At 49.3% G+C, this 22,461-nt stretch overlaps 3 protein-coding genes across 4 annotated transcripts; all 3 read right to left on the bottom strand.

Moving 5' to 3' along the window:
- On the bottom strand, nt 1-8,560 carry maml1 (mastermind-like transcriptional coactivator 1). 2 transcript variants are annotated; one of them, XM_076138940.1, is made up of 6 exons: nt 8,258-8,560; nt 7,226-7,661; nt 5,199-6,524; nt 4,512-4,769; nt 4,051-4,171; nt 1-3,895 (listed from the first exon to the last, which is right to left on the bottom strand). In XM_076138940.1, the coding sequence occupies exons 2-6, from the start codon at nt 7,556-7,558 to the stop codon at nt 2,892-2,894; spliced, it is 3,042 nt and encodes a 1,013-aa protein (XP_075995055.1). In that variant the 5' UTR covers nt 7,559-7,661; nt 8,258-8,560; the 3' UTR covers nt 1-2,891. The 2 variants fall into 2 exon arrangements, with proteins under 2 accessions (XP_075995055.1, XP_075995054.1); XM_076138939.1 differs by having other exon boundaries at nt 5,199-6,530; nt 8,258-8,557.
- A 1,536-nt stretch (nt 8,561-10,096) lies between these two features.
- On the bottom strand, nt 10,097-17,142 carry canx (calnexin). Its single transcript, XM_076138937.1, has 15 exons — nt 17,069-17,142; nt 15,211-15,426; nt 15,050-15,123; nt 14,870-14,928; nt 14,614-14,755; nt 14,429-14,510; nt 14,151-14,343; nt 13,812-14,001; nt 13,427-13,540; nt 13,172-13,328; nt 12,832-13,047; nt 12,594-12,713; nt 12,141-12,261; nt 11,699-11,778; nt 10,097-11,582 (listed from the first exon to the last, which is right to left on the bottom strand). The coding sequence occupies exons 2-15, from the start codon at nt 15,421-15,423 to the stop codon at nt 11,523-11,525; spliced, it is 1,821 nt and encodes a 606-aa protein (XP_075995052.1). The 5' UTR covers nt 15,424-15,426; nt 17,069-17,142; the 3' UTR covers nt 10,097-11,522.
- A 457-nt stretch (nt 17,143-17,599) lies between these two features.
- mgat4b (alpha-1,3-mannosyl-glycoprotein 4-beta-N-acetylglucosaminyltransferase B) lies at nt 17,600-22,223 on the bottom strand (the record flags this gene model as incomplete). Its single annotated transcript, XM_076138938.1, has 11 exons — nt 17,600-18,854; nt 19,085-19,197; nt 19,294-19,381; nt 19,467-19,545; nt 19,952-20,145; nt 20,306-20,413; nt 20,904-21,034; nt 21,150-21,264; nt 21,620-21,695; nt 21,785-21,898; nt 22,171-22,223. Coding segments are annotated over 11 exons (1,095 nt in total), but the record flags the coding sequence as incomplete, so codon positions are not given.
- Nucleotides 22,224-22,461: the final 238 nt, after the last annotated feature.

Raw genomic sequence — 22,461 nt, 5'->3', positions numbered from 1 at the left:
CAAGTTTCTACAGAACTATATTTACATTACATTATACTCTTGTTTCACAGAGAACAATATCAAAAGTATAAAATACTTTTAGAAAACATCTGCAGCAATATATAAAAATAACATCTATCATGAGGAAAGCATACAAAACAAAAATATTTATATTTACAGACATTGGTTCATCAGGAAATCTGCAGCCCCAAGCTAAACGTTTAGCGAGAAAACCATTCACAATATGAGCCAACAGTACAGTAGATACACCGACGACCCGCCCACAGCGCCGCCATCAGGCCACAGCACAACGCAGTGGGCCCAACCATCCGCCACATGAGAACCACCAGCTCCGCCCACTCAATGGAACCAGTTTACCTTCTGATTGGACAAAATCAGATTTGAATGTGTTAATAATAATAAACTACCTGTTGGGTTTCTGTTCTAGTTTGAGGTTTTATCAGCATTTCCTTTAAATTGTTAGAGGATCCTTTTTTTTCAGCATCCTGTAATGTTACACCTGTTAGAAAAACTTACAACTTTAATGTGAAGGTTCCCTAGAATTAATAAGATTTAAAGAAAAATAATTAACACAGGAAGGAAAAAAAAAACATTGACAGCACGTTTGCCCCGAGTTTAGCCTCACAGGCTCCGGACCTTTAGTGGGAGGAACTGACCCCAAATCCAGGACTCAACTAAGGGGGGCAACGCTGACAAACTATCAGAGCATTCAGATTTGAAGACCTGTAACCAGCCAAGACCAGTAACCAGCCGAGACCTGTAACCAGCCAAGACCAGTAACCAGCCAAGACCAGTAACCAGCCAAGACCTGTAACCAGCCAAGACCAGTAACCAGCCAAGACCAGTAACCAGCCAAGACCAGTAACCAGCCAAGACCAGTAACCAGCCAAGACCTGTAACCAGCCAAGACCAGTAACCAGCCAAGACCTGTAACCAGCCAAGACCAGTAACCAGCCAAGACCAGTAACCAGCCAAGACCTGTAACCAGCCAAGACCAGTAACCAGCCAAGACCAGTAACCAGCCAAGACCAGTAACCAGCCAAGACCAGTAACCAGCCAAGACCTGTAACCAGCCAAGACCAGTAACCAGCCAAGACCAGTAACCAGCCAAGACCTGTAACCAGCCAAGACCAGTAACCAGCCAAGACCAGTAACCAGCCAAGACCAGTAACCAGCCAAGACCTGTAACCAGCCAAGACCAGTAACCACCACAGTGGTCCAACCAGCCATTACCTGTAACCAGGTAACCCATGTAGCTAAACTAAGACCTGTAACCAGCTGAGATGTAGAACCATCTCAGACCTGTAACAATAACATCTAAGTTACCAGCTAACTGGTGCAACCATCTATAAAGCTGTACTGAGCCGTGACCTGGAACCACCTAAGACCCATAATGAGCCAACTCAGGTAACCTCCTAAGAGACTGTAACAGGCTAAACCATACAACCATCTAAAGACTGAACTCCACTAAGACCTGTAACCAGCAGAGACCTCCATCCAGCGACGCTAAGACCTGTAACCTTCCAAGATCTGTTGCCCACTAAGTCTTTAACCATCTCAAACCTGTAACCACCTCAGACCTCCTGTCAGGTCAGGCCTGTTAGCCGACCTATACAACCATCCAAAAGCTGCAATGAGCCAACACATGTGACCTTCTAAAGGTTCACCAGGTGAGGCTGCTTACCAGCTCAAACCTGCAACCATCCAAGTCCTGTACCCATCTAAACCTGTACCTAGCTCAGACCTGTAAGCAGCTATCTTGGGAAGGTGTCCAGCCTGGGAGTCTGAATTCAGGGCAAAGTTTGTCTTTACTTCTGGTCTCAGGGCTGAAACATGCTGAGATCTTTCTTTACGTGTTCTTTGAGTTTCTGGTAGCGTCGCCCTGCAGCAGGTGAGACGACGCTCAGACACGCCCACAACAAGTTCCGTCACCTGCAGGTCGGTGTCAACAGGAAGTCCAGCAGCCATCTGCATCTGAGGCCCAACAGCTCAGTAGTCTTAGTTTAGTCCCCCGCCCTCACACTCTCCACTGTATGTACACAAGGTACACACACACACACACACACACACACAGAGGATGTAGTGTTTATACACACACACACACACACACAGACACACACACACTCTCACAATGACGCAACGCTCTGTTTGACTTATTACTTATGACGAACGTACCTGGTAGAAGTGAAACTGTTTACATATCATGTTAGCCTCTAAGGTGAACAGCTGGTCACTAAACAAGCCTCCCCACCTGATCAATACACTCAGAGGGAGTGTGAGTCTGAGGGAAGACTGAAGGAGTCTTCATCATGACAGTATCACTATAATATTTAGAAGAAAACCTCCAGTCAAGTCAAAGTGGTTCAGATTTCCTGTTAAGCTACATTGAGTTTGATTGATCTTGATCTCAGACTGAACTATCAGACATGATGTGATGAAAAGCTGAGGTTCTACCAGGTACGCTCGTTCATCACCAGTCCTGATTGAACAGAAGGTTCTGGTGCAGCGCGGTGTCGCCCCCCACAGGCTGGAGCAGGAAACGTTTCTTTTTACCACCAAACTATGACTTTGTCTCAAACTCTAATCTGCCCTGTTGGTTCCATGGACTAACAAAGTCCTGACTGCTGTGGGAATCAAAGCTGTGACCTCTGACCTCACCTCTAGGGGCACCACCTCCCCTCTGTGCTGCTGCATCACCATGCAGTTCCTTGGTGTTTATGGAGAACAGGAACATGAAGTGTTTTTCTGGTCTGTAGGTGCCGACTGTACTTGATCACTTCTGGTCTTTATCATTAACACACAAACATCTGAACAGGTTCTGTCACAGTCTAACAAGGATAAAAGTCTAATGGCCGCAGGACGGCGTCACGTGGCTCAGCAGCTCCACTCTGCTAATGGTGGCTGGCAAGCAGCTCGTCCAGGTCGTCCATCCACTCCTGGGTGCTCTGAGCCTTCAGTAGCGAGTCCACCAGCTCACTCTCCCCCGCAAAACTGCCAGATGCTGCATTGTAGCCGAACGACAGCTGCTGCTGCTGCTGGTTAGCAGTCCGACTGACCTGGTAACCTTGGTTACACTGCAGTCCCTGACGAGCGTTTCCCTGCGTCTGTCCGTACGCCGCCAGATCAGGGAGAACGGCCTGGCTCTGGTTCTGAGCGGCCTGTTGTTGCTGAGCCTGTGGCTGACTGAGTAGTTGGGTGTTGAGCGGCGCCCTCTGCTGCAGCCTCTGCTGCCCTGAGCTGAGAGACGCCACCGGACGCCCGCCAGGGTTGCCACCAAAGGGCGTGGCTCCAGGAGGCATCTTGGGAATGCGAGGCTGCTGCATGTGGAAAGGATTGGTGGGATTGCTGAAGGTGCTTTGGGGGTGGCCAGGGTTACCGGAGCTGGGCTGCGGCCACCCGGCACTCTGGCTCCCCTGCAGGCCCACAGGCAGAGAGGCGGCCATGTTGGCTGCCATACTGTTCTGCACAGCATTTGGCAAACGGGCTGCAGAGAGCTGCTGCTGCTGCTGCTGCTGCTGCTGCTGCTGCTGCTGCTGCTGCTGCTGCTGCATCAGCGTGGGGGCGCCAGACTGCGACTTCAGGTGCTGCTGAGCCAGGAGGTTCTGCCTGAAGGTGGCGCTCATGGGGCCCAGAGGCTGGCGCTGCAGACCTGCCTGCTGGTGGTTGGGGTGAAGGTTGATGTTGTTGTAGAGGACCTGCTGGACGTCCACTCCTGCCCCACCACAAGACGACAGACTCAGGTCAGCCTGACTGACCGTTGGGGGCGGAGCTACACTACCTGGCCCGTTCTGACCCATGTTCATACCCATCATGCCTTGGTTCTGAGGGAACATGCGCTGGGCTCCGGGGGCGGGGCCTCCCATAGAGCCAACGCTGCTCATTGGCTGAGAAGAAGCTGTCAAAGAAAAAACATGTTAGACTGAAGGGAAGTCCATGAGTCAACACAGAACATTTATTAAGGGATAATTATTATTTCTGTAAAATGTTTGACGGCGACTTTGTGATAGCTGTTAGCATTAAGCTAAATGAAGTTCACGCCTGCAGTCTGACCTGTGAACTGGTTCACTGCTGGCTGTGGGAAAGGGTTCTGATTGGCTGGCTGGTCCTGGTACTGAGGGGGAGGTCGGGTCAGATGTCTCTGGAGCTGCTGGTCCTGCTGACGCTGCTTCTCCTACACACACACACACACAAACCCATCATCAGTCTGACTAACATGACTCATCAGTCAGAGAACGACGACAGTAAACACCAGCAGCTGTGAGCGTGTGTGTCCCGGCTGTGGGGTCCACAGGTGTGTGTGTGTGTGTGTGTCCTGGCTGTGGGGTCCACAGGTGTGTGTGTGTGTGTCTGTGTCCTGGCTGTGGGGTCCACAGGTGTGTGTGTGTGTGTCCTGGCTGTGGGGTCCACAGGTGTGTGTGTGTGTGTGTCCTGGCTGTGGGGTCCACAGGTGTGTGTGTGTGTGTGTGTCCTGGCTGTGGGGTCCACAGGTGTGTGTGTCCTTGTGTTTTTACCTGTTCAGCCATGAGCTGCTGTCTCTGGCCCAGAAGGTACTGCTGCCGGGTCTGCTGCTCCAGAATCAGCTGCTGCTGCTGCTGCTGCTGCTGCTTTAGTACCACCGTCGCATGGCTGCTCAGGTATGATGCGTTACCATGACTACCAGCCAGGTTTCCCTGGTTTCCCCCTGGCTGTGCGGCCATGGCCGTGCTTCCAGGTGCAGACGTCATGGTGTTGGCAGGGCCGTGTGGAGGGGGGGGGTACGAGCTGGGATCCTGGGGGAGAGAAACAGAGACGTGAAGATGGTGATGTCATCCATTCCTCCACCTGGGGGGCGTGTCCAGAGACTGAGGTGCTGAGTAGATGCAGATTCAACTCAAACTCAGACAGAACAAAACCCAGACAAGCAGCACAGCCCCTCTGATGCAGACCCAACAGAACCCGGATCAGTCTGAGCCCTGATCCTGCTCCCAGGCCCCCATGCTGTCCAGACCCTCTGATACTTAAACTTCTTCTTATATGACCTCTGACCCCTGACCACAGTATGTTTGCGTCACATATTACGTAACACACCCTCACACACACTGATATGGATACCTTCACCCTAAACACACCCAGTTACTACAGCAACACACTGCCTGTCAATCTAAGCCCTGTAGAAAGGACACAGATGCAGTGTGTGTGTGTGTGTGTGTGTGTCTTACCTGCGTGTGTGACCTGAAGTTCATGTTGTTCTTCTGCTTCATCTGTTGCTGCTGTCTGATGAGTGACAGCAGAGCCGCTTTCTGGTTCTGGGCGTTTGGAGGCCGGGGAGGTCCGGGCCCCGGTCCTCCTCCTGCCTCAAAGTGTGACAGAGGTTTGGTGTTGTTGTAGCTAAGCATGGATGGGACCTGGGCCCCGGGTGCTGGTGGGTGACTTAAAGGGGGCCCTGGAGCTGGGTGACTGAGCCTATTGGAATGGGGGGCGGGCCCCTGAATGTAGCCGCTGGCCCCTTTAGGAGAGCCCTTGTTAGGCTGTCCGTGCATCAGTAGCTGCTTAGGGGCAGCGGAGTTGAAGTCTTGGGTGTAGAGGGAGGGGCTTGTGGACTTATCCATACTATATGGGCCCCCTAGTGGACTCTGTGAGGGGTTAGCAGTCTGGGGCCAGGGTGGCGGGTGGGGGTGGGGCCCCTGGGTGTGGAACTTGGGGCCGGGCTGCTGCTGTTTGTGCTGCAGCTGGTTGTGGAGGTGCTGAGCTCTCTGCTGCTGGGCAGCCAGGTGCTGAAGCTGCTGGGCGGGGGACAGGTCTTTGGACACGGGGGGGCCAGGGGGGAGCAGGGCGGCTTGCAGCTGCCTGGGGGAAGGAGCTGGCTGTGAGGAGGGCAGTGCGGGCGACGAGGCAGTGGAGGAGGCAACGGGGGAGCTGGTAGGGAGGGGGTGAGGCCCAGAGGACGTGGGCCTCACATGGGGAGACCCGGTGCTAGAGTCCTGGTCAAACACTGCAGAGGCTGGGGAGAACTCTGCTTTAACACTGACCAGGTCCGGAGGGAGGAGGCCCTGCGACGACTGGACCCCCCCACCTGCTCCTCCTCCGCCCGGAGTCGGGGGCAGCTCAGACTGGTCCTTGCGGTCCTCGAAACCGTCGTTGAGAATGTCCTGGATGTCCTCGTAGGCCACGGAGCGATTGAGCTCCTCCATCAGCTCGGTCCACTCCTGCTCGTTCAGGTTCAGGTCTGGGAACAGGCTGTTGTTGTTGCCTCCCCCTGTTGGCAGCATGCAGGGCAAGATGTCATCTGGCTCCTGCTTCATTTCCTTCCGACGGAAATCTAAACTGGGCTCACTGCCGGCCTCTGCCAGCTCCCCTGTCCTGCCGTGAGTCCCGTTGGAGCCCAGCGCCTCGATCAACCCCAGCTTGGAGTCCAGAGGGGAGCCGTTGGCTGTGCCGTTGTCCAGGCAGGCCTTCTTGTTGGGAGGGAAACCGTCGCCGTATCCATTGATCTGATCTCTGCCCAGCGGTGATCCTGTGCTCTCCAACTTCCTCTTCACCGTCTCCTGCAACTGAAACATGAAATGAGAATGATTTGGTGTTGAATACCGTTACAATCCTTTTGACCTAAACAGAGTTCTCTAAAGTATCTGGACTGGTGGGACTGCAGCCTCACACTCTCAGTGAGAGATTCTTGCTTTGTGCTGTAGCTTTCTGTCTAACACAGCTGGAACTTCAAGGAAATCTCCTTTTAGCTCCACACAAAACAAAACAAAACAAAACAAAACAAGCTTCTGCAAACATCAGACACCCCGACCAGGAACACACCGGGAGACATGTGATGCTCCTGGACAAGTCTAACCTCACCATCATGTCTCCAGGTCTGTTTACATTCTCAGCTTTACAAGTGACTGAACACAACACACACACCACGGTGTAACACACACATGTAAGCTCACACACTCAGTATATCACATACGCAGACGATGGAACACCCACACACACACACACAGACACACAGTATATCATAGGCAGTGTACACACATGCAGACCTATATGACACACACCCACACAAACACAAGCAGTATAACACACGCACTCAGGTAGTATAACATGAACACAGAGGTAGTGTAACACACGCACGCACACAAACAGGTAGTATAACACAGGCACAACATGGTGGATCTGGTCCTCCACACACACACAAGTAGTATAGCACACACACAGTATGGTGGCTCTGGTCCTCCACACTCACACACACACTCACCGCTATCAGCGTGCTGTTCCTGCTCTGTTCCGCTCCTGTTCCGCTCTCAGTCGGTTCTGGTCCTCCGCCTCCCTGGGCCTTGTGGTTCTGGTTATTGGGGTTCGGCTCGGCGGCGCTCTGGGGCTGCCGGTGCTTGTTGGAGCGCTTGGCTTTGGCCTGCAGGCAACGCTGGTGCAGGGCGAAGGTCTGCTGCCTCTCCCGCTCCAGACGCTCCAGCGCGGAGCTGTCGTAGCGACCCTCACAGCTGTTATGATGCCGCCGGAAGAGCTCGATCCTCCGGCGGAGTCGCTCCATCACCGCGCTGTGCCGCGGAGCGACAAAGTCCGCCATCATCAACACAGATGCGGGGTTTAGTCCAGGTTCAAGTCTCGGCCCGGGTCAGGTCTAGTCCAGAATCTTCATCAATGCTCCGGTGCAGGATCCATACAGGACCAACCTGCGGCCACGGAGAGAAGAAGAAGAAGAGATATGAAACTAACTTCAGTCATTCAGTCTCACACAAACACAAACACACACACGCACAAACACACACACTCACACGGACACACACTCACACACACAGACCTCTGAAGAAAGTCTGTGATAAACCCAAAGTAACTTAACCACCCTAACAGATGGATTATAAAGAATATAAAGTGAAGTAAACAAACACAAATCTCAGCTCTAAACAAACACAGCTCCGTGTTCCTGAGTGAGGCTAAGCTAACTCCGCATTCCTACACTCAAAGTTTGAAGTCGGACGAAGTCAAACTAAACCTTCCAGTTGCAGTTCGTTCTTGTAAATAAACTGAGGATGAAACTCACAAACAGCTTCTTCCTCAGCGTGTTTCAGTGTAAAACACAAACAAACGGAGCTGAGCCCGATTGAACTCTAAACTTTACTGTGAACTTTATATGAAGCTCGCTTTGTTACACTGACGGACAAAGGCAACAAACTCAGCACAGAAATCACCCCGCGGTGTGAAAATGCGTCCCGAGTCTTTGTTTCAGAGTTAGGATTCGTATAATTCGTTCATTTTAAAGTTTACTCACCGTTACTTCAGTCAACAGCTGTTAGCCATTAGCCGCTAACGCCCCGTCTCTCTCCTCTCAGCAGGCTGCTTCACGCTAACCGGGCAGCAGAGCGCCGCGCTGTGGCCGCGTTCTCCCGGAGGCGGCAGCGTGGATCAGAGCCGCGCTGCCTGGGAGCCGCGTAGGCTGACGGGCTGGGCTAGGCTAAGCTAAGCTAAGCTAAGCTTTTGTTTTCAGAGACCGCAGGCTGCGCCGCCATCTTGGAAAAATTCTCTTTTTCCCAACACGGGCTGATGACGTCATCCTCGTCATTGGTGATTGACAACAATGGAGCCTCTTTCACCGAGCTGGAGAAGCGCAGAGGAACGGAAGATTTAACTTTTAAACGGAGCTGGGGGGCGGCGGAGGCGTCTAAGAATGTCAGCATTGTATTTACACAGAGGTTAATAATTACACATATCTGCAATCTGACCACTGAATGAAACCACTGAATGAAACTACAACTTTTCTGCAATCACATTTCCACGAGTCATGATCGCTTTTCTGAACTCTGAGCTGACATCACAGATTGAACACAACTGTGACTCGACAAGTTGTTGGTCCGATGCAAACTCACACTGCATTCTGGTCCTCTCGAACTGCAGCAATGGCAGTAGCTGTAGGAAAAAATATTAAGAAAACCCCTGAGCAAGGCACGTCAGCTTCGGGCCCCTGTAAATCCACACTGTTTTGTTTGTCCCACTGCCAAACAACAGGACAAGAGGAGCAATTAGAGCCAAAAAGTCTAGAAATGTGACGTAAAATTGCACGGACATATATATATGTATATATAACTTAAACTGTATTTAACTGTCTCGAATGAGAATGCAAGATATCTGTAAAGGCATTCTGTCCAGTTACAATGGGTTCAGATCTCAAAAGTAAAATAAACCTCACAACTTCATTCTAGATATACTGTATATTGATCATTCTAATCCAGTTCAGTCAGGACATGCTGGTGTTTACTGCAGCAATCGTTTGGGAACTGAATTGTTGTAGTTTGAAATTGGAATTTGTACCCCATTCTTGGTTGACATCAGACTCCAGCTGATCAGCGTACAGAAGCGTCTGGGCTGCAGGCGGGTCAGTCTCACTGTTACACGTGCAGAACGTGGCTGAAATAAGCAGGGATGTCCCTGAACATGACGTCTAGATGGCAGTGTGTGTTCTGCTCCAAAATGCATGAACGGTGCCTTCACAGACGTGTGCATGAGCCAGTTTACACAGTGAGCGGGATGAGAACAGTAGAGAACATAGATCAGTTCATTGTAGTTTATTCAGCCTTCATGTTTATGATCTGACACAAACCTCTCGCAGGATTACAGGATTTTACAACCAGAGGCACAAATTTGACACAGAATTAGGAACTTCAACCAAACCAGAATTAAAATAAAAAAGATTTAAAAAAAAACAAAAAACAATATCACAGTAATAACTTAACTGTGAAATAATTTAAGTGTTATAAAATTAAATCAGTGTTACAACTTTCCTTTGACATAAAATCCATTATAAAATATAACTGTTATAACTAAAGCTGTTCTATGGTAACGTAAAAAGTTTAACAGCAAATTATTTGTATAACAGAGATCTGCTATAATAATAAATACAAATAAATTACTTTTATGACCATTTAGTTTGCTTATAACTGCTATTAGTAAGATTTAGGCTGAACAATGAAATGGAAACATTTGCGAAAGTGGGAAGAAATAGGATGGAAAAACAAAAGTTGGATAAATGATGAACCTGTCTCTCCACAGTCTGCCTGTGGGGGCGCTGTGGGCGAGTCACAGGTTGAATGAATAAAAAGAAGACAGAGCAGGCTGAACTTTATTTTAGATTTTATTGATTCAGATGTTCACATTAGCTCATTTTTAAACTTTACCGTGAGGTTTGATAAAGAAGTTGGTCACTTGAAGATAAAGATTAATCTGAGAGTTTCTAAAATCGTTTTAAAGTCTTAGGCAGCTTCAGCCAGACGAGAAGAAAACTAACAATGAAAGAAAAACAGGAAGTTTAAGTTTTCTACGGGAATGTGACGCCGGTGCTCGCCTCAGCTTTTACTTCAACCAAACTAAGAGTTTACAGAGCTCAGCTAACATGGACACACACTCCAACATTAAAGTTACTGAATAAAAAAAAACTAACTCACATTAATCCGTCCATCTGTCAATCAAACCTACATGACAAAGACGCAGTTTACGATCAAAATGACTGAGGAGGATCTGGCCTCAGTGAAGCCTACTGGGAGCTGGAACACACCGGGTACAGGTTCAGACATCTAATAAGTCACAAAACCTCAAATCGGACAAAAACAAAATCATTGTGTGTCAACTGATTGGCTGCTTTTGTGACCGTCGCGATTACAGGTTCATCTCTGTCAGCCGATTGGCTGTTTGGACTTGAGCACCTGTGTTTTACACGGGGAGGGGGGAGGGGCCATGAAACAGGAAGAGGTTAAGAGCCCAACAACCAGAACCAAACTGAAGTCTCACCCCCATCATCATATTTACAAAAAGTCTGTCCATACAAAAAATTAAAACAGGAAACAGCTGAGAGAGTCAGCCAATCAGAGTCACAGAGAGGCAGGAGGGGGAGGAGTCGCACACAGCCTGGGAAGACAAAACTCAGGGCAAACAAATAGATGACAACCTCACATCAAAGTTTAGACTGACAGCTGGAACTTAGAACCCGAGGCCGCTGACTACAAACCCGCCTGAATATAAAGTAGAGGAGGAGGAGGAAGGCGAAGAAGAGGAAGAGCGTCCGATAAGCTGTGACGTCTTATCAGACAGAACTGATTCCACTTTACTGTTCACACTAACATACCAACAAACCGTTTGAGGCTCTCAGTGCACCAATCAGCAGACTGCTCTGTTAATGACTCTGGTGATTAATTTGTTATCAGGTTATTTGGGGGGGCGGGGTTTGTTTGTGGCAGCTGCTGATTGGTTGGTGGCTTAGGGAGGTGTGCAGAGCGTACAGCAGGCAGGTGGACAGGGCCTACAGCAGACAAGACTACTCTACAAGATGGAGTTCAGTCTGTTTTATCGGAATGATCGGTTCAAAACAAATCATCTCTTTACGAACCAAAGCTTACAGAAGCGGACACATCATCGTCATCGTCGTCGTCACCGTCGTCCTCGTCGTCGTCGTGCGTCCTCGCTGGGAGGTGGGCGTTTTGCTTCCAAGGTTGCTGAGGCTATGAGTGGGAGGAGTCTGTGGTAGGGGGCGGGGGTGTGGACTCAAATCAGTCCTTTCTGGTTTTCCTGTTCCTGGGAGACCGCCTCAGGACGTCATCCTCCAGCTTCTACACAGGAAGGGGAAGAGTTTAAGGTTTAGACCTCAGAAATGTGTATGAATCTGCTGACAACACGAACGCACAGGTGAATTAAGACGCAGTAATCTCATTCATGGTGTCTTCACCTCCTTGTCGTCCTTTTCTTCCTCCTCTTCATTTGTCGGTGCAGGAGACTCTTCCTCTTCATCATTATTCTCCTCTGCAGCTAAAACCAAACACAGCCAGAATCACAAGACGCACTCAACTCTTCACCTAAAGCAAAGTTTCATTACATCATCAGCTGTGCAACAAAACAAATGTGCTTTATCAGCACATGTGACTCGATCTAGTTACTGTATCAAAAACACAAGGCCCGAGGCTCAGTGAGTCACACACTCTGGTTACAGGGAGTTTCATTGATATTTAGTTACTCAGTGAGTTTGTTGGCAGGAGTAATAATTCACTGATTGATCATTGAGACGATTAATTAAGAAACTGGCATCAGGTTTTCCTCCCCGGCACAAACACAGCATATTTAATATATTCATTAGGGATCAATAAGAGCTGAATAGTGTGCAGGGCTCAGACCTGGACTCTTCTGGTCTTCCACTTTCTCTTCCTTCTCTTCCTCCTCTTCCTCTTCCTCCTCCTCCTTCACGTCCGGTTGAGGTTCATCAGTCTTTTTGTACTCGGCAGGTGAACTCTTCTTCTGTTGACAGAAAACAAATCTGATCAGTTTGATGCAATCAATCATTTCTTTCTTTCTACTTTTGTTCACTGACTTAAGTATGAGGCTACTGCAGCGCCACCTGTAGGACACATAGCTTCTAGTTTCACAGTTATATATATATATATATATATATATATATATATAGTATAAGGTTATTGTTTCACCGTGGCAACATAAATTGTTGTTAACATCCTTGTTAAAAGATGAATGTTGTGCTCCAAATTAGATTTAACAGTTTGCACACAGCTATTTTTAGTCACATATGCGAGTGAAATGCTCAGACTGTGTGTGCGTGTGTGTGTGTGTCTGACCTTGCCAGTGCAGCAGAAGACAACAATGAGGACGAGCGGTAACGCCACTGTGAGGACGTAGACGACCCAGAGCCAGGGACGCTCCTCTGCAGCGCTCAGCATCTGAGTGGCCAGACCAGGCTACAAAACAAAGACAGAGCGTCAGCACAGAGACACACAATGACATCATCATGTGAAAGTAAGACAGTAGGATTCTCTGGCGCTTTCATAAAAAGTGCAGGGACAGAGAAAGTCAGACCTCAGCAGCGCCCTCTGCTGCCTTCTTCAGAGCCCAGCCATCAGTCGCCCAGCGGTCGGCAGTGTTGCGGTCGTTGGTGATGAAGAAGTTGTCAAAGAAGATCTCAGCGGTCATGGACCAGAGCTCCAGGCCCACAGCGCTGAACGAGCTCATCCTGAACGGGTGCAGGTCCTCAAAGAAGGAGGGGTTAGGAACCTTCCTGGGCTTCCAGACACCCTGAGGACAGAGAAGACGCACGGCTTTACATCCAGTTGTTCTGATGCTGCGTCATGAGCAGGCTTAGGTCAGACGGACTGAGCCACTGAGCTCTCAGCCTTGACCCCTGACCCCATGTTCTTACCTGGTAATTGGGGTTGTCGATCATGGGGGGCTTCCACTTGCCCTTGTGGTTGGGGTTGTCAATGGTTGGTCGTTTCCAGGCGCCACAGCCGGGGGCCGTCTCACAGGCCGGGTTTGAGACCTGAGGAGCCTCCCACTCTCCGTCCATGTCCTCGTCCCTGATGGACGCCAAAATAACATGAATCCAGGAACCAAGAACAGGAAGTGTGGCTCAGAAAGAGTGTGTGTGTGTGTGTGTGTGTGTGTGTGTGTGTACCAGTCATCAGGTCTGACAGCTTCTGGGTCTCCAATGTACTCGGGCTCATCGTCCAGCCAACCGTCTGGTTTCACAGCATCTTCATCTGGGATCTGAGCAGGAGCATCCTCATCCCTACACACACACAGTTCAAGTGTGTGACTGTGAATAAACTTTACCACGAGCAAAAGGTTTCTGATAGAGATAAGACCTCCTGTGACTGGACAAACTGCTATTGTCACCTCTTTGAGTGAGAGTGTGTGTGTGTGTGTGTGTGTGTGTGTGTGTGTGTGTGTGTGTGTGTGTGTGTGTGTGTGTGTGTGTGTGTGTGTGTGTGTGTGTGTGTGTGTGTGTGTGTGTGTGTGTGTGTGTGTGTGTGTGTGTGTGTGTGTGTGTGTGTGTGTACCAGTCTTCGGGCTTGGCGGCGCTGGGGTCTTGGATCTTGGCCCTCTCGTCCCAGTCTTCAGGTTTGTTGTCATCGGGGTCCTCGATCTCAGCGGGGGGGTTCACGGCGGGGGTCACGTCCGTCAGCATGCTGCCGCTGTTCACCACAGTCTGATCCACCAGCATCTCAAAGGTGTTGTCGGGGTTCACCACTAGGGGGCAGCACAGAGCAGTCAGCACCTGTCTCACCCTCCCCTCAGCCTCCTGAGAGGGTGACGTTTTAGCCCCGCCCACCTCTAATCTAAGCACTCATCCGATCAGACAGAAGAACTTAAAGTGTGCGTGTGTGTGTGTGTGTTACCCAGTGTGTATAAGTGTGTCTTCTTGTCGGTGAAGTAGGTCCTCAGGTCGGAGTCGGGCTTCTTGGCGTGTTTCTCTTCGTGCTCGCCGGTTTTGGGGTTTTTGTGTCTGAAGATGAAGTGAAGTTTGTAATCTTCTCCACACTTATCAGGACCGAACATGATGGTGTACGGAGTCTTATCCACAAACTCATCCTAAAGGGAAAACACACACACACACGCGTTTAACAAAGAGCAATTAATGAGCCTCATGGTGTGTGTGAGTGTGTGTGTGTCTCACCAGGTTAAGATCGGACGTCTGAGTCAGCAACTTCACATAGGCACCGCCACAATCTATACCTGATTGAAAGTTCACCTCATACCTGAGAGAGAGAGACAGACAGACAGAGACAGAGACAGAGGGGTAATCAGGGTGTGCGTGCACGTTCACGTGTGTGTGTGTTGGTTTGCGTGTGTTGTTCTTACTGGACGATGAGCGGCTGGGTGTCAAAGGTGAAAGGTCGCAGCAGGTGAGCAGAGATGGCGTGATGTTTGGCCCGAGACTTCAGAACCAAACCTTTATCCCCGGGGAGCTTAGAGTCCTTCATGTCCTCCACCGCCCACTCGCCTGAAAACATTGGGTCCCGTGTTACTCTGAGTGTTTGGAGACGTTGCCAGGGGCGACACTGGATTCACACTCAACGTGACTTTAGGCCCGTTTACATTCTGCATGTTTACGTACCGTCATACTTGGCAATGTCTTCATCAGTATCCTCCTTCTTAGCGTTGGAGAGAACCCAGCTGGAACACACACACACGGTCAAGTTTCTCTGTGAGTGAGTGAGTGAGTGAGTGAGTGAGTGAGTGAGTGAGTGTGTGAGTGTGTGAGTGTGTGAGTGTGTGTGTGTGTGTGTTTGCTCACCCGTCTAATGTCCCTCGGTCAAAAGACTCAGCAAAGAAGTGTTCCCCCATCGGCTCAGGAGCTTTGTAGTTCACCTGGAGAGGAAGAGGTCATGATGAAGAGGAGCCGGTCACACTCTGACACGTTTCTTCTTCAGCTTTGGATCGTAGCCCCTCACTCACCGTTGGGGCCCGGGGAGCCTTGTCCTGGGTCTCCACCTCCAGCTCTTCCTCGTCGTCGCTGCCTCCGGTCAGACCCAGGTCCAACTCGTCCTCCACGTCCATGTCCTCGCCCAAACCGTCCTCATTCAGGTCCTCCGCCTGTGAGGCCGGGGAAAAGGTGAGGCAGAGGAGGCCGACGGCCAGAAGAAGGCTGGAAATGACCCTGAGATCCATTGTCTGAGGAGGAAGAGGAGGAGAATTCAGCTGGTTTCAGAACACAGATAGACAGAGAGAGATAGACAGGGGCAGAGAGGGAGACAGACAGGGAGACACAGTCAAGAGAGACAGCCAATCACAATGGAGCTAAACACACACACAGTTTCCTTGGCAGCCACCATCCAGTGAGCCAACACACACCCCCATAGGACACACACTCTAATCATTAACCTTAATGAGATTGCACACACTCATCACTGTCGCAAAACACACACACGCTGTAATGATGCAGCATGTGTGTGTGTGTTAGTAATAAACATGTGTGCAGCAGACATGAAGATGTTTTGACATCTACTGACTGAAGTGAAGACAAAGATCTTAATCTGATTAGGAATTATTTTCCAAACCATCTGTCTCTCTGCCTCACACACACACACACACAGACACAGGACCCTCAGGATCATTCAGCCTATCAGGCTCAGACTCAATACTGTTGGACAGATTTGGATCACAGAGTTGCAATATGGTTTAATTTTCAGGAAAATGAAGGGATCAAGGAAGAGGCTCAGTGTGAATCTTCTGAATATAAACATCTGTAACATCTGTGCTGAGCTCCAGCTGTGGGAGCTTCTACTCAATCTGGCTCTGGTTGTGTTGTGGCTCTGCTGGGTCTCATCTCTGACCCCATGACGCCTCAGCATGACCTCCATGTGACCTTCATGCATCTCCTCAGTCAGAGGAGCAGAGATTTGCATCTCACTGTTTGTAGGTAAATTAAACAGTTAACGTCAGGAGGAGCCTGTAGTCTCGGTAACAGTCAGTTTAGACCGTTGCCTCTCAGTCTGCCGTCACACACATCACTTTATCTACCTTCTGATCACCTCATATGTTGGAACAGCGCCACCATTAGGAGTCAGGAAGAAGAGACTCTGTTTGGTTTGAAATTCAGCTAACAATACATTTAAACTCCGGCATATAATATTAAAATATATCAACATGTGGAGACTCTGTGTGGTCATCAATTAAGGGAGGAAGTATCGCGAGACATCACAGTATCGACGCGACGTCCCACCCCCAGTGTAGCATAGACGCACGCGCACGGACACACATACTTAACATGTTCACCTTAATTCAGAGCTACGAAAATGTCAAACGGTTTGTAAAATACCAAATAAACTTCCAACTCATAAAGAATCAGCAGCTCGACGACATAATAATGAAGTCTGTGGCTCCATTACCAAACCGATAGTTAACTAATCGATCCAGAGACGGCGACTGAACATTACCCAGGAAAGCACTGCTAGCTTAGCTTAGCTAACGTTAGCAGAACCAGAGAGGAAGTAAACATCAGCGTTTTCGTGTATATTATCATTATTATTATTTAATGTAACACTTATATCCTCACACGTCAACCGATTGAACGATCTAACGTGACGCCGCGTCGCCTTAATCAGGCTCAGCTGTGACATCAGTGCAGCACGCGAGCTACCTCAAGCTAGCCGCCCGTGATCGGTGGTTAGTTTGCATCGGTCAGCCGTTAAATACCGCGCAGCCTCGCGTTCAGCTCAGAAACAACAACCGTCACACATTTCTGCCGTTTCCGCCACTTTGCTCAGTGTTTCCGTTCACTTTGCTCAAAACTCTGCGCATCTCTGTCACTCACCTCTGCTGCTCCGCTCTGACCGCCTGCTTTCACACAGGAGGGTCACGTGGGGATTTGGCCGGCCGGACCCGCCCTCTCCCGTCGCTGATTGGTCAGCACACGCAAATGTTTGACGTTTCCGGGCAAACGAGAGAAGCTCATTGGCTGGAGGAAACCGTCAGTAGAAGCGGATAAACCACGCCCCGCGGACCTGAACCTCGTGGACGGCAATAATTGGCCAGGCAGTGACAGGAAGTGTGTGCTGATTGGCTACCTTGTAGGCTAATAAATCGACTTCCTGTACGCGAATCAAATTCATCCTCTCGACGAGACTTTTATTCTGAAGTGTTCGTAATGTGTCCGTAAAGATGCCGGGCTTTTATTGTGAAGTTGGGGACATTTACCACCCGTGTTTTGGTGAATTTATTTCCACAAAAACGTCCAAGAGACCAAACAACGAATGATAATACGAATATAATATAATACTGATACACAGACGTTCATTCAAAATTTGTGTCTTTATTACAATTCACAGATTCGATAGAATTAAACATTATTTAAATATAATTTATTGAAAGGGTACAAAAAGACAACACAAGAATATCTTAATGCATACATAAAACATAAAACAAACTCAATCTAAATTTAAGAGAAGTTTCTTGAAGTCGGCAACTCATAAATGGAGATTCAGGCCTGCTGCTGGTCCTGTTTAGACTGAACCAGGAGCATCAATCATTCACAATCAGTGCCTCACTTATTTACTTTTTGAAGTGAATCTGCTTGGGTTAGGGTTAGAGGAAGGATGAAACAGAAACAGAACAATAATGGAGGAGGAAGGAAGACGTAAAGTTACCGCTGCTCATCTGAGGGACGCGATTAAGACATCCAAGGTCACAAAGATTAATAATTCAATGGCACCAGGTAATAATTTGAAGGGTGAATTCCTACACTGATGGGACTGAATAACTCACATTAGATTTTAAAATGTTGCTCCTGACATGCAGGTCAACTGGAGCAGCAAACACACAAACAGAATGTGTGTGTTGTGTGTTTCCAGTCCACATCAGCAGATACTACAGTGACACACAGCACAGGAACATCAGAGCACCACAGAGAACCAAACCGAACCAAACACCTGACTGCAGGACTGTAAAGTGGAGCTCGGAGGACTCGGGTGTCCTGATGACTCATTCATTAAATCATTGTCTGGGGAGGTCAGAGGTCACAGCGTGGAATTATGTGCACTGGTTGTCGTCTTATTTTTCACTTGGACCAAACTCTGAACCAGGTTAAGGGAAACAGAAGGCTGATGTCTGAGAGTGTCCAACATGGACCAACATACGGGACATGAGGAGAACAGGGAGGAGTCAGGATCAGCAGGGACCCGACTTGTTTCTATGTACACATGAACCCAGATTTCAACGTGATTAATTACAAACTCATTGCATTAATTCATTTATTCATATCATGCAGCGCAAAAACCAAGCGCTGACATCAGAGATAGCTGTCTGTCTGTCTGTCTGCCTGTATGTCTGTATGTGTGTCTATTTGTCTGTCTGACTGCCGCTCGTCTGTCTGTACATCTGTATGTGTGTCAGTCTTTGTGTCTGTTGGTCTGTCGCCTGTTATCTCAGCCCTTCAGCCCTGCACTAATCAGGTTCAGCCACAGGGGGGTGGTGTTTCTCTGCAGTGGGGAGCTGGACAGCAGGGCAGCTACTGGCAGCCTCTGGGGGGCGTGGCCGAATGCTCAGAGGCACTGAGGTAACGCTGAAGGGGCAGAGCTTCACTCAGCTTTCTTAATGAAGATCTGGGACAGAAAAAGAGACCAGAGTGAGCCGATAACCAGTGTCAACCCAAAACCAGTATGAGCCCATAACCATTACAAACTTGTATGAACCTGTGCAGATCACAGGGACACCAGTAACCCCCCCACCCTCTTTCTCAAGGACGGTCTGGGAGTTGAAGACTAGAGACTAGAGACCAGGAACCTCCTTAGGGCCCCTCAAGCACTCCCACAGGTCTTTCAGGCTCTCTCACCTCACTGAGGATGATCCAGACCGGCGAGTCAGTCACCACTGAGAGACGCATGGCCTCCAGCGGCCCAAAGGTGTGGTCCACCTCACCCTCCGCAATACCATTCTGGAACATTCCTGTAAGAGCCACAATCCACAAAGACAAAATCAATCGGACCAACAGCCTGAAAGAATCTGGACTGGACTGAGTGAAGCACTTTGATTGATTCTGACCGATTCTGATGAATCCGTCATCTGTGCGATGATACTTTGGTGTTTTCTCCCTCCCCTCAGTCAAAGCTTCTTTCTCTGCCTGAACATTCTGGTGAACACAGACAGGTCACAGGTGTTTGACAGTGTCACCACTCTGCAGTCTGAGTGGAACAGTGTGAAGGAAAACAACTCACATCAAACGGTAAAACTTCCACCGACGTGTTGAAGAGTTTATCACCCGGGTGCTCGATGTTCCCACTCCGAAAGAAATACCTGAAGGGGGCGGAGCAACATGGTAGAGCTTTAACACTGTAGTGCTACAGGAGGAATCAGTCTTTTTGTTTGTAAGAAGTTCTGTTGCTTCCTTTATGACAACCTTCATTTGACCCTGATTACCTTAAGACCCTGTAAACCCTGATACACAACATTACATTACGATCATTTGGCAGACGCTTTTATCCGAAGCGACTTACATTACATTACCACCATTGAGGGTTCGGTGCCTTGCTCAGGGGCACCTCGGCAGGGGCTCGAACCGGCAACCCTCCGGTTCCCAAGCAGAAGCACTACCCACTGAGCCACTGCCTCCCCCACAACAGGTTCCATATGAGATAATGACCCCTTAAACCCATGGGACCAGGAGACCAGGTACTCTCTGGCCCCCCTCCTGGGTACCGACCTCTCCAGGCGGACAGGTGTGTAGAAGCGCATGCGTATGAAGTCTCCCGCCACAGGAGTGAAGGCCCAGAAGAAGTCCTCCCCCAGGTAGGCCTTCTCCAGGGTGAAGTGCTGGTAGGTCTTCAGGCTGGTCGTCACCTCTGCCAGTGGGTTGGCGTGACCTTTACGAAGAGTCTGCTTCCCAAAGTCTTTATCCTGGAAGAAGCATTACAGACACACAAAGATGAAGTTTGACTAAGATGTATGTCTTCAGTCAGAGACCTGCTTGTGTTTGAGACGGTCACATGATTCAGCTGTGACAGGAACTCACACACACACACACACACACACACACACACACACACTCACTCAATACCTTCAGTTTCTGTATTTTTCCAGCCAGAGAGGAGTGTGTGCCCACATGTTGGAAGAGAGACGGTTTAAAGCGAATCCTCAGGTTGGCTTTCTGTCTATCACAGTGTTTCTAAAAGAGAGGGACAGAGTGAGTGAGAGACGGAGGGAGAGAGAGAGAAAGAGAGTGAGAGTGTGAGTGAGGGACGGAGGGAGAGAGAGAGAGGAAGAGAGTGAGAGATAGAGAGAGAGAGAGTGAGAGGCGGAGGGAGGGAGAGAGTGAGAATGTGAGTGAGAGACAGAGGGAGAGAGAGAAGAGAGTGAGAGTGTGAGTGAGAGGCGGAAGGAGAGAGAGAGTGAGAATGTGAGTGAGAGACGGAGGGAGAGAGAGAGAAAGAGAGTAAGAGTGAGAGACGGAGGGAGAGAGAGTGAGAATGTGAGTGAGAGACGGAGGGAGAGAGAGAGAAAGAGAGTGAGAGTGAGAGACGGGGGGGTGGGGGGGGGGAGCGAGTGAGAGATGGAGTGGGAGAGAGAGTGAGAGAGAAAGAGAGTGAGAGACGGAGGGAGAGATGGAGAGGTACAGGCAGAGTTTGGAGGACATGTCTCTGTGGGTTTGGACTCACCGTGTCTTTCTCAGGGTTGCACACTTTGACCCACATGATGTGATCCAGCAGCCAGTCGATGGGTTTGTCTTTGTAGAACATTAGCATGAACTCAACGATGAGAGACAGGTCCAACGACTTAAACATCTTACCTACACACACACACACACACTATTAGATACTCTGCATCTCCAGTCCTACCTGACCTTTGACCCGTCTGTATGGAGGTTGTGACAGCAGACAGAGAGTGAGAGTGAATTATCTGACCGATGAAACCGAGCTGAGAGAACTCCAGGATCATCCACTCCTCTGACGGCTGCTGCAACGCAAAGTTCTTCATTGTGGTGAAATAGTTTGGGCGAGCAACAATGTCGTCCTCCAGCTGTGAGAGACAGACAGAGAGAGAGAAAGAGACCGACAGACAGAGAAAGAGACAGAGAGAGAAAGAGACAGACAGAGAGAGAAAGAGACAGACAGAGAGAGAGAGAGAGCGAGAAAATGAGAGACAGACAGAGAGACACAGCGAGAGAGGAGAAAGGAGGAGACAGAGACAGAGAAGAGACAGAGGATGTGAACTTTTTGTCTTGAAGTCAACAGAAATGATTGCCAGCCCCTAACAGCTCATTACCCTGCTGGACATTACACAGAGAGAGAGAGAGAGAGAGAGAGAGAGAGAGAGAGAGAGAGAGAGAGAGAGAGAGAGAGAGAGAGAGAGACACGAGAGTTTGTTTTCCTACCTGAACGTAAAACGTTCCTTTGGACTGAGCGTACATCATCAAGAAACAATAATCCAGGTTCTGCTTTGACCTCCACCTGAGAGAGAGAGAGAGAGAGAGAGAGAGAGAGAGAGTTAAAGAGCACACACACTCACTCACTCACACACACACACCACAGACACGTACCTGACTCTCTCCTTTGGGTCTCCAAAAGACTCTCTGAGGCGAGAAAAGTCGGGATAAAAATGGACGGACGGAGAGACGACTTCCAACAAACCAGACTGTATCTCTGCTGGAAAACTGAGAGAGAGACAGGGATAGAGAGAGAGACAGGGAGAGAGAGAGAGTGTGTGAGAGAGAGAGAGAGAGAGAGAGAGACAGACAGACAGACAGACAGACAGACAGACAGACAGACAGACAGACAGACAGACAGACAGACAGACAGACAGACAGACAGACAGAGAGATAAGGTGAAGGGGGAGTCAGAGAGATTGACAAGGTCAACATGTAGAAACTTGATGATGATGTTGATGATGGTTCCACCATCGATTCCATCATGCAGGTAAACTCACAGGAGCTTCAGGCTGTCTGCTACACTGCTGGCATACTGCTGATCAGTCTGGGAGAGAGAAGAGAGAGAGAGAGAGAGAGAGAGAGAGAGAGAGAGAGAGAGAGAGAGAGAGAGAGAGAGAGAGAGAGAGAGACAGAGGGAGAGAGAGAGAGAGAGAGAGAGAGAGAGAGGGAGAGAGAGAGAGAGAGAGAGAGAGAGAGGGAGAGAGAGAGAGACAGAGAGAGAGAGACAGAGGGAGAGAGAGAGAGAGAGAGAGAGATAGAGACAGAGAGAGAGAGAGAGAGAGAGAGAG

The sequence above is a fragment of the Genypterus blacodes genome, unplaced genomic scaffold, assembly GCF_046128005.1.
Source record: "Genypterus blacodes isolate CSIRO-AG114 ecotype Tasmania unplaced genomic scaffold, CSIRO-AGI_Gbla_v1 ptg000420l_1, whole genome shotgun sequence".
In the NCBI taxonomy this organism is placed as follows: domain Eukaryota; kingdom Metazoa; phylum Chordata; class Actinopteri; order Ophidiiformes; family Ophidiidae; genus Genypterus; species Genypterus blacodes.
The sequence above is the reverse complement of the archived record's forward strand: the minus strand, read 5'-3'. Positions and strand labels throughout refer to the sequence as shown.

What these genes read in the sequence shown, in the direction of transcription:
- maml1 (XM_076138939.1), bottom strand. Translation starts at nt 7,558, where the DNA reads ATGATGGCGGACTTTGTCGCTCCGCGGCACAGCGCGGTGATGGAGCGA. An exon ending in GGAACAGCACGCTGATAGCG is followed by an intron (nt 6,531 to 7,225) that starts GTGAGTGTGTGT and finishes TTCATGTTTCAG; the next exon opens with TTGCAGGAGACGGTGAAGAG. An exon ending in AGCAGTGAACCAGTTCACAG is followed by an intron (nt 3,896 to 4,050) that starts GTCAGACTGCAG and finishes TTTCTTTGACAG; the next exon opens with CTTCTTCTCAGCCAATGAGC.
- canx (XM_076138937.1), bottom strand. Translation starts at nt 15,423, where the DNA reads ATGGATCTCAGGGTCATTTCCAGCCTTCTTCTGGCCGTCGGCCTCCTC. An exon ending in TCTTCTGCTGCACTGGCAAG is followed by an intron (nt 12,262 to 12,593) that starts GTCAGACACACA and finishes TTCTGTCAACAG; the next exon opens with AAGAAGAGTTCACCTGCCGA. An exon ending in AAGAAAAGGACGACAAGGAG is followed by an intron (nt 11,583 to 11,698) that starts GTGAAGACACCA and finishes CTTCCTGTGTAG; the next exon opens with AAGCTGGAGGATGACGTCCT.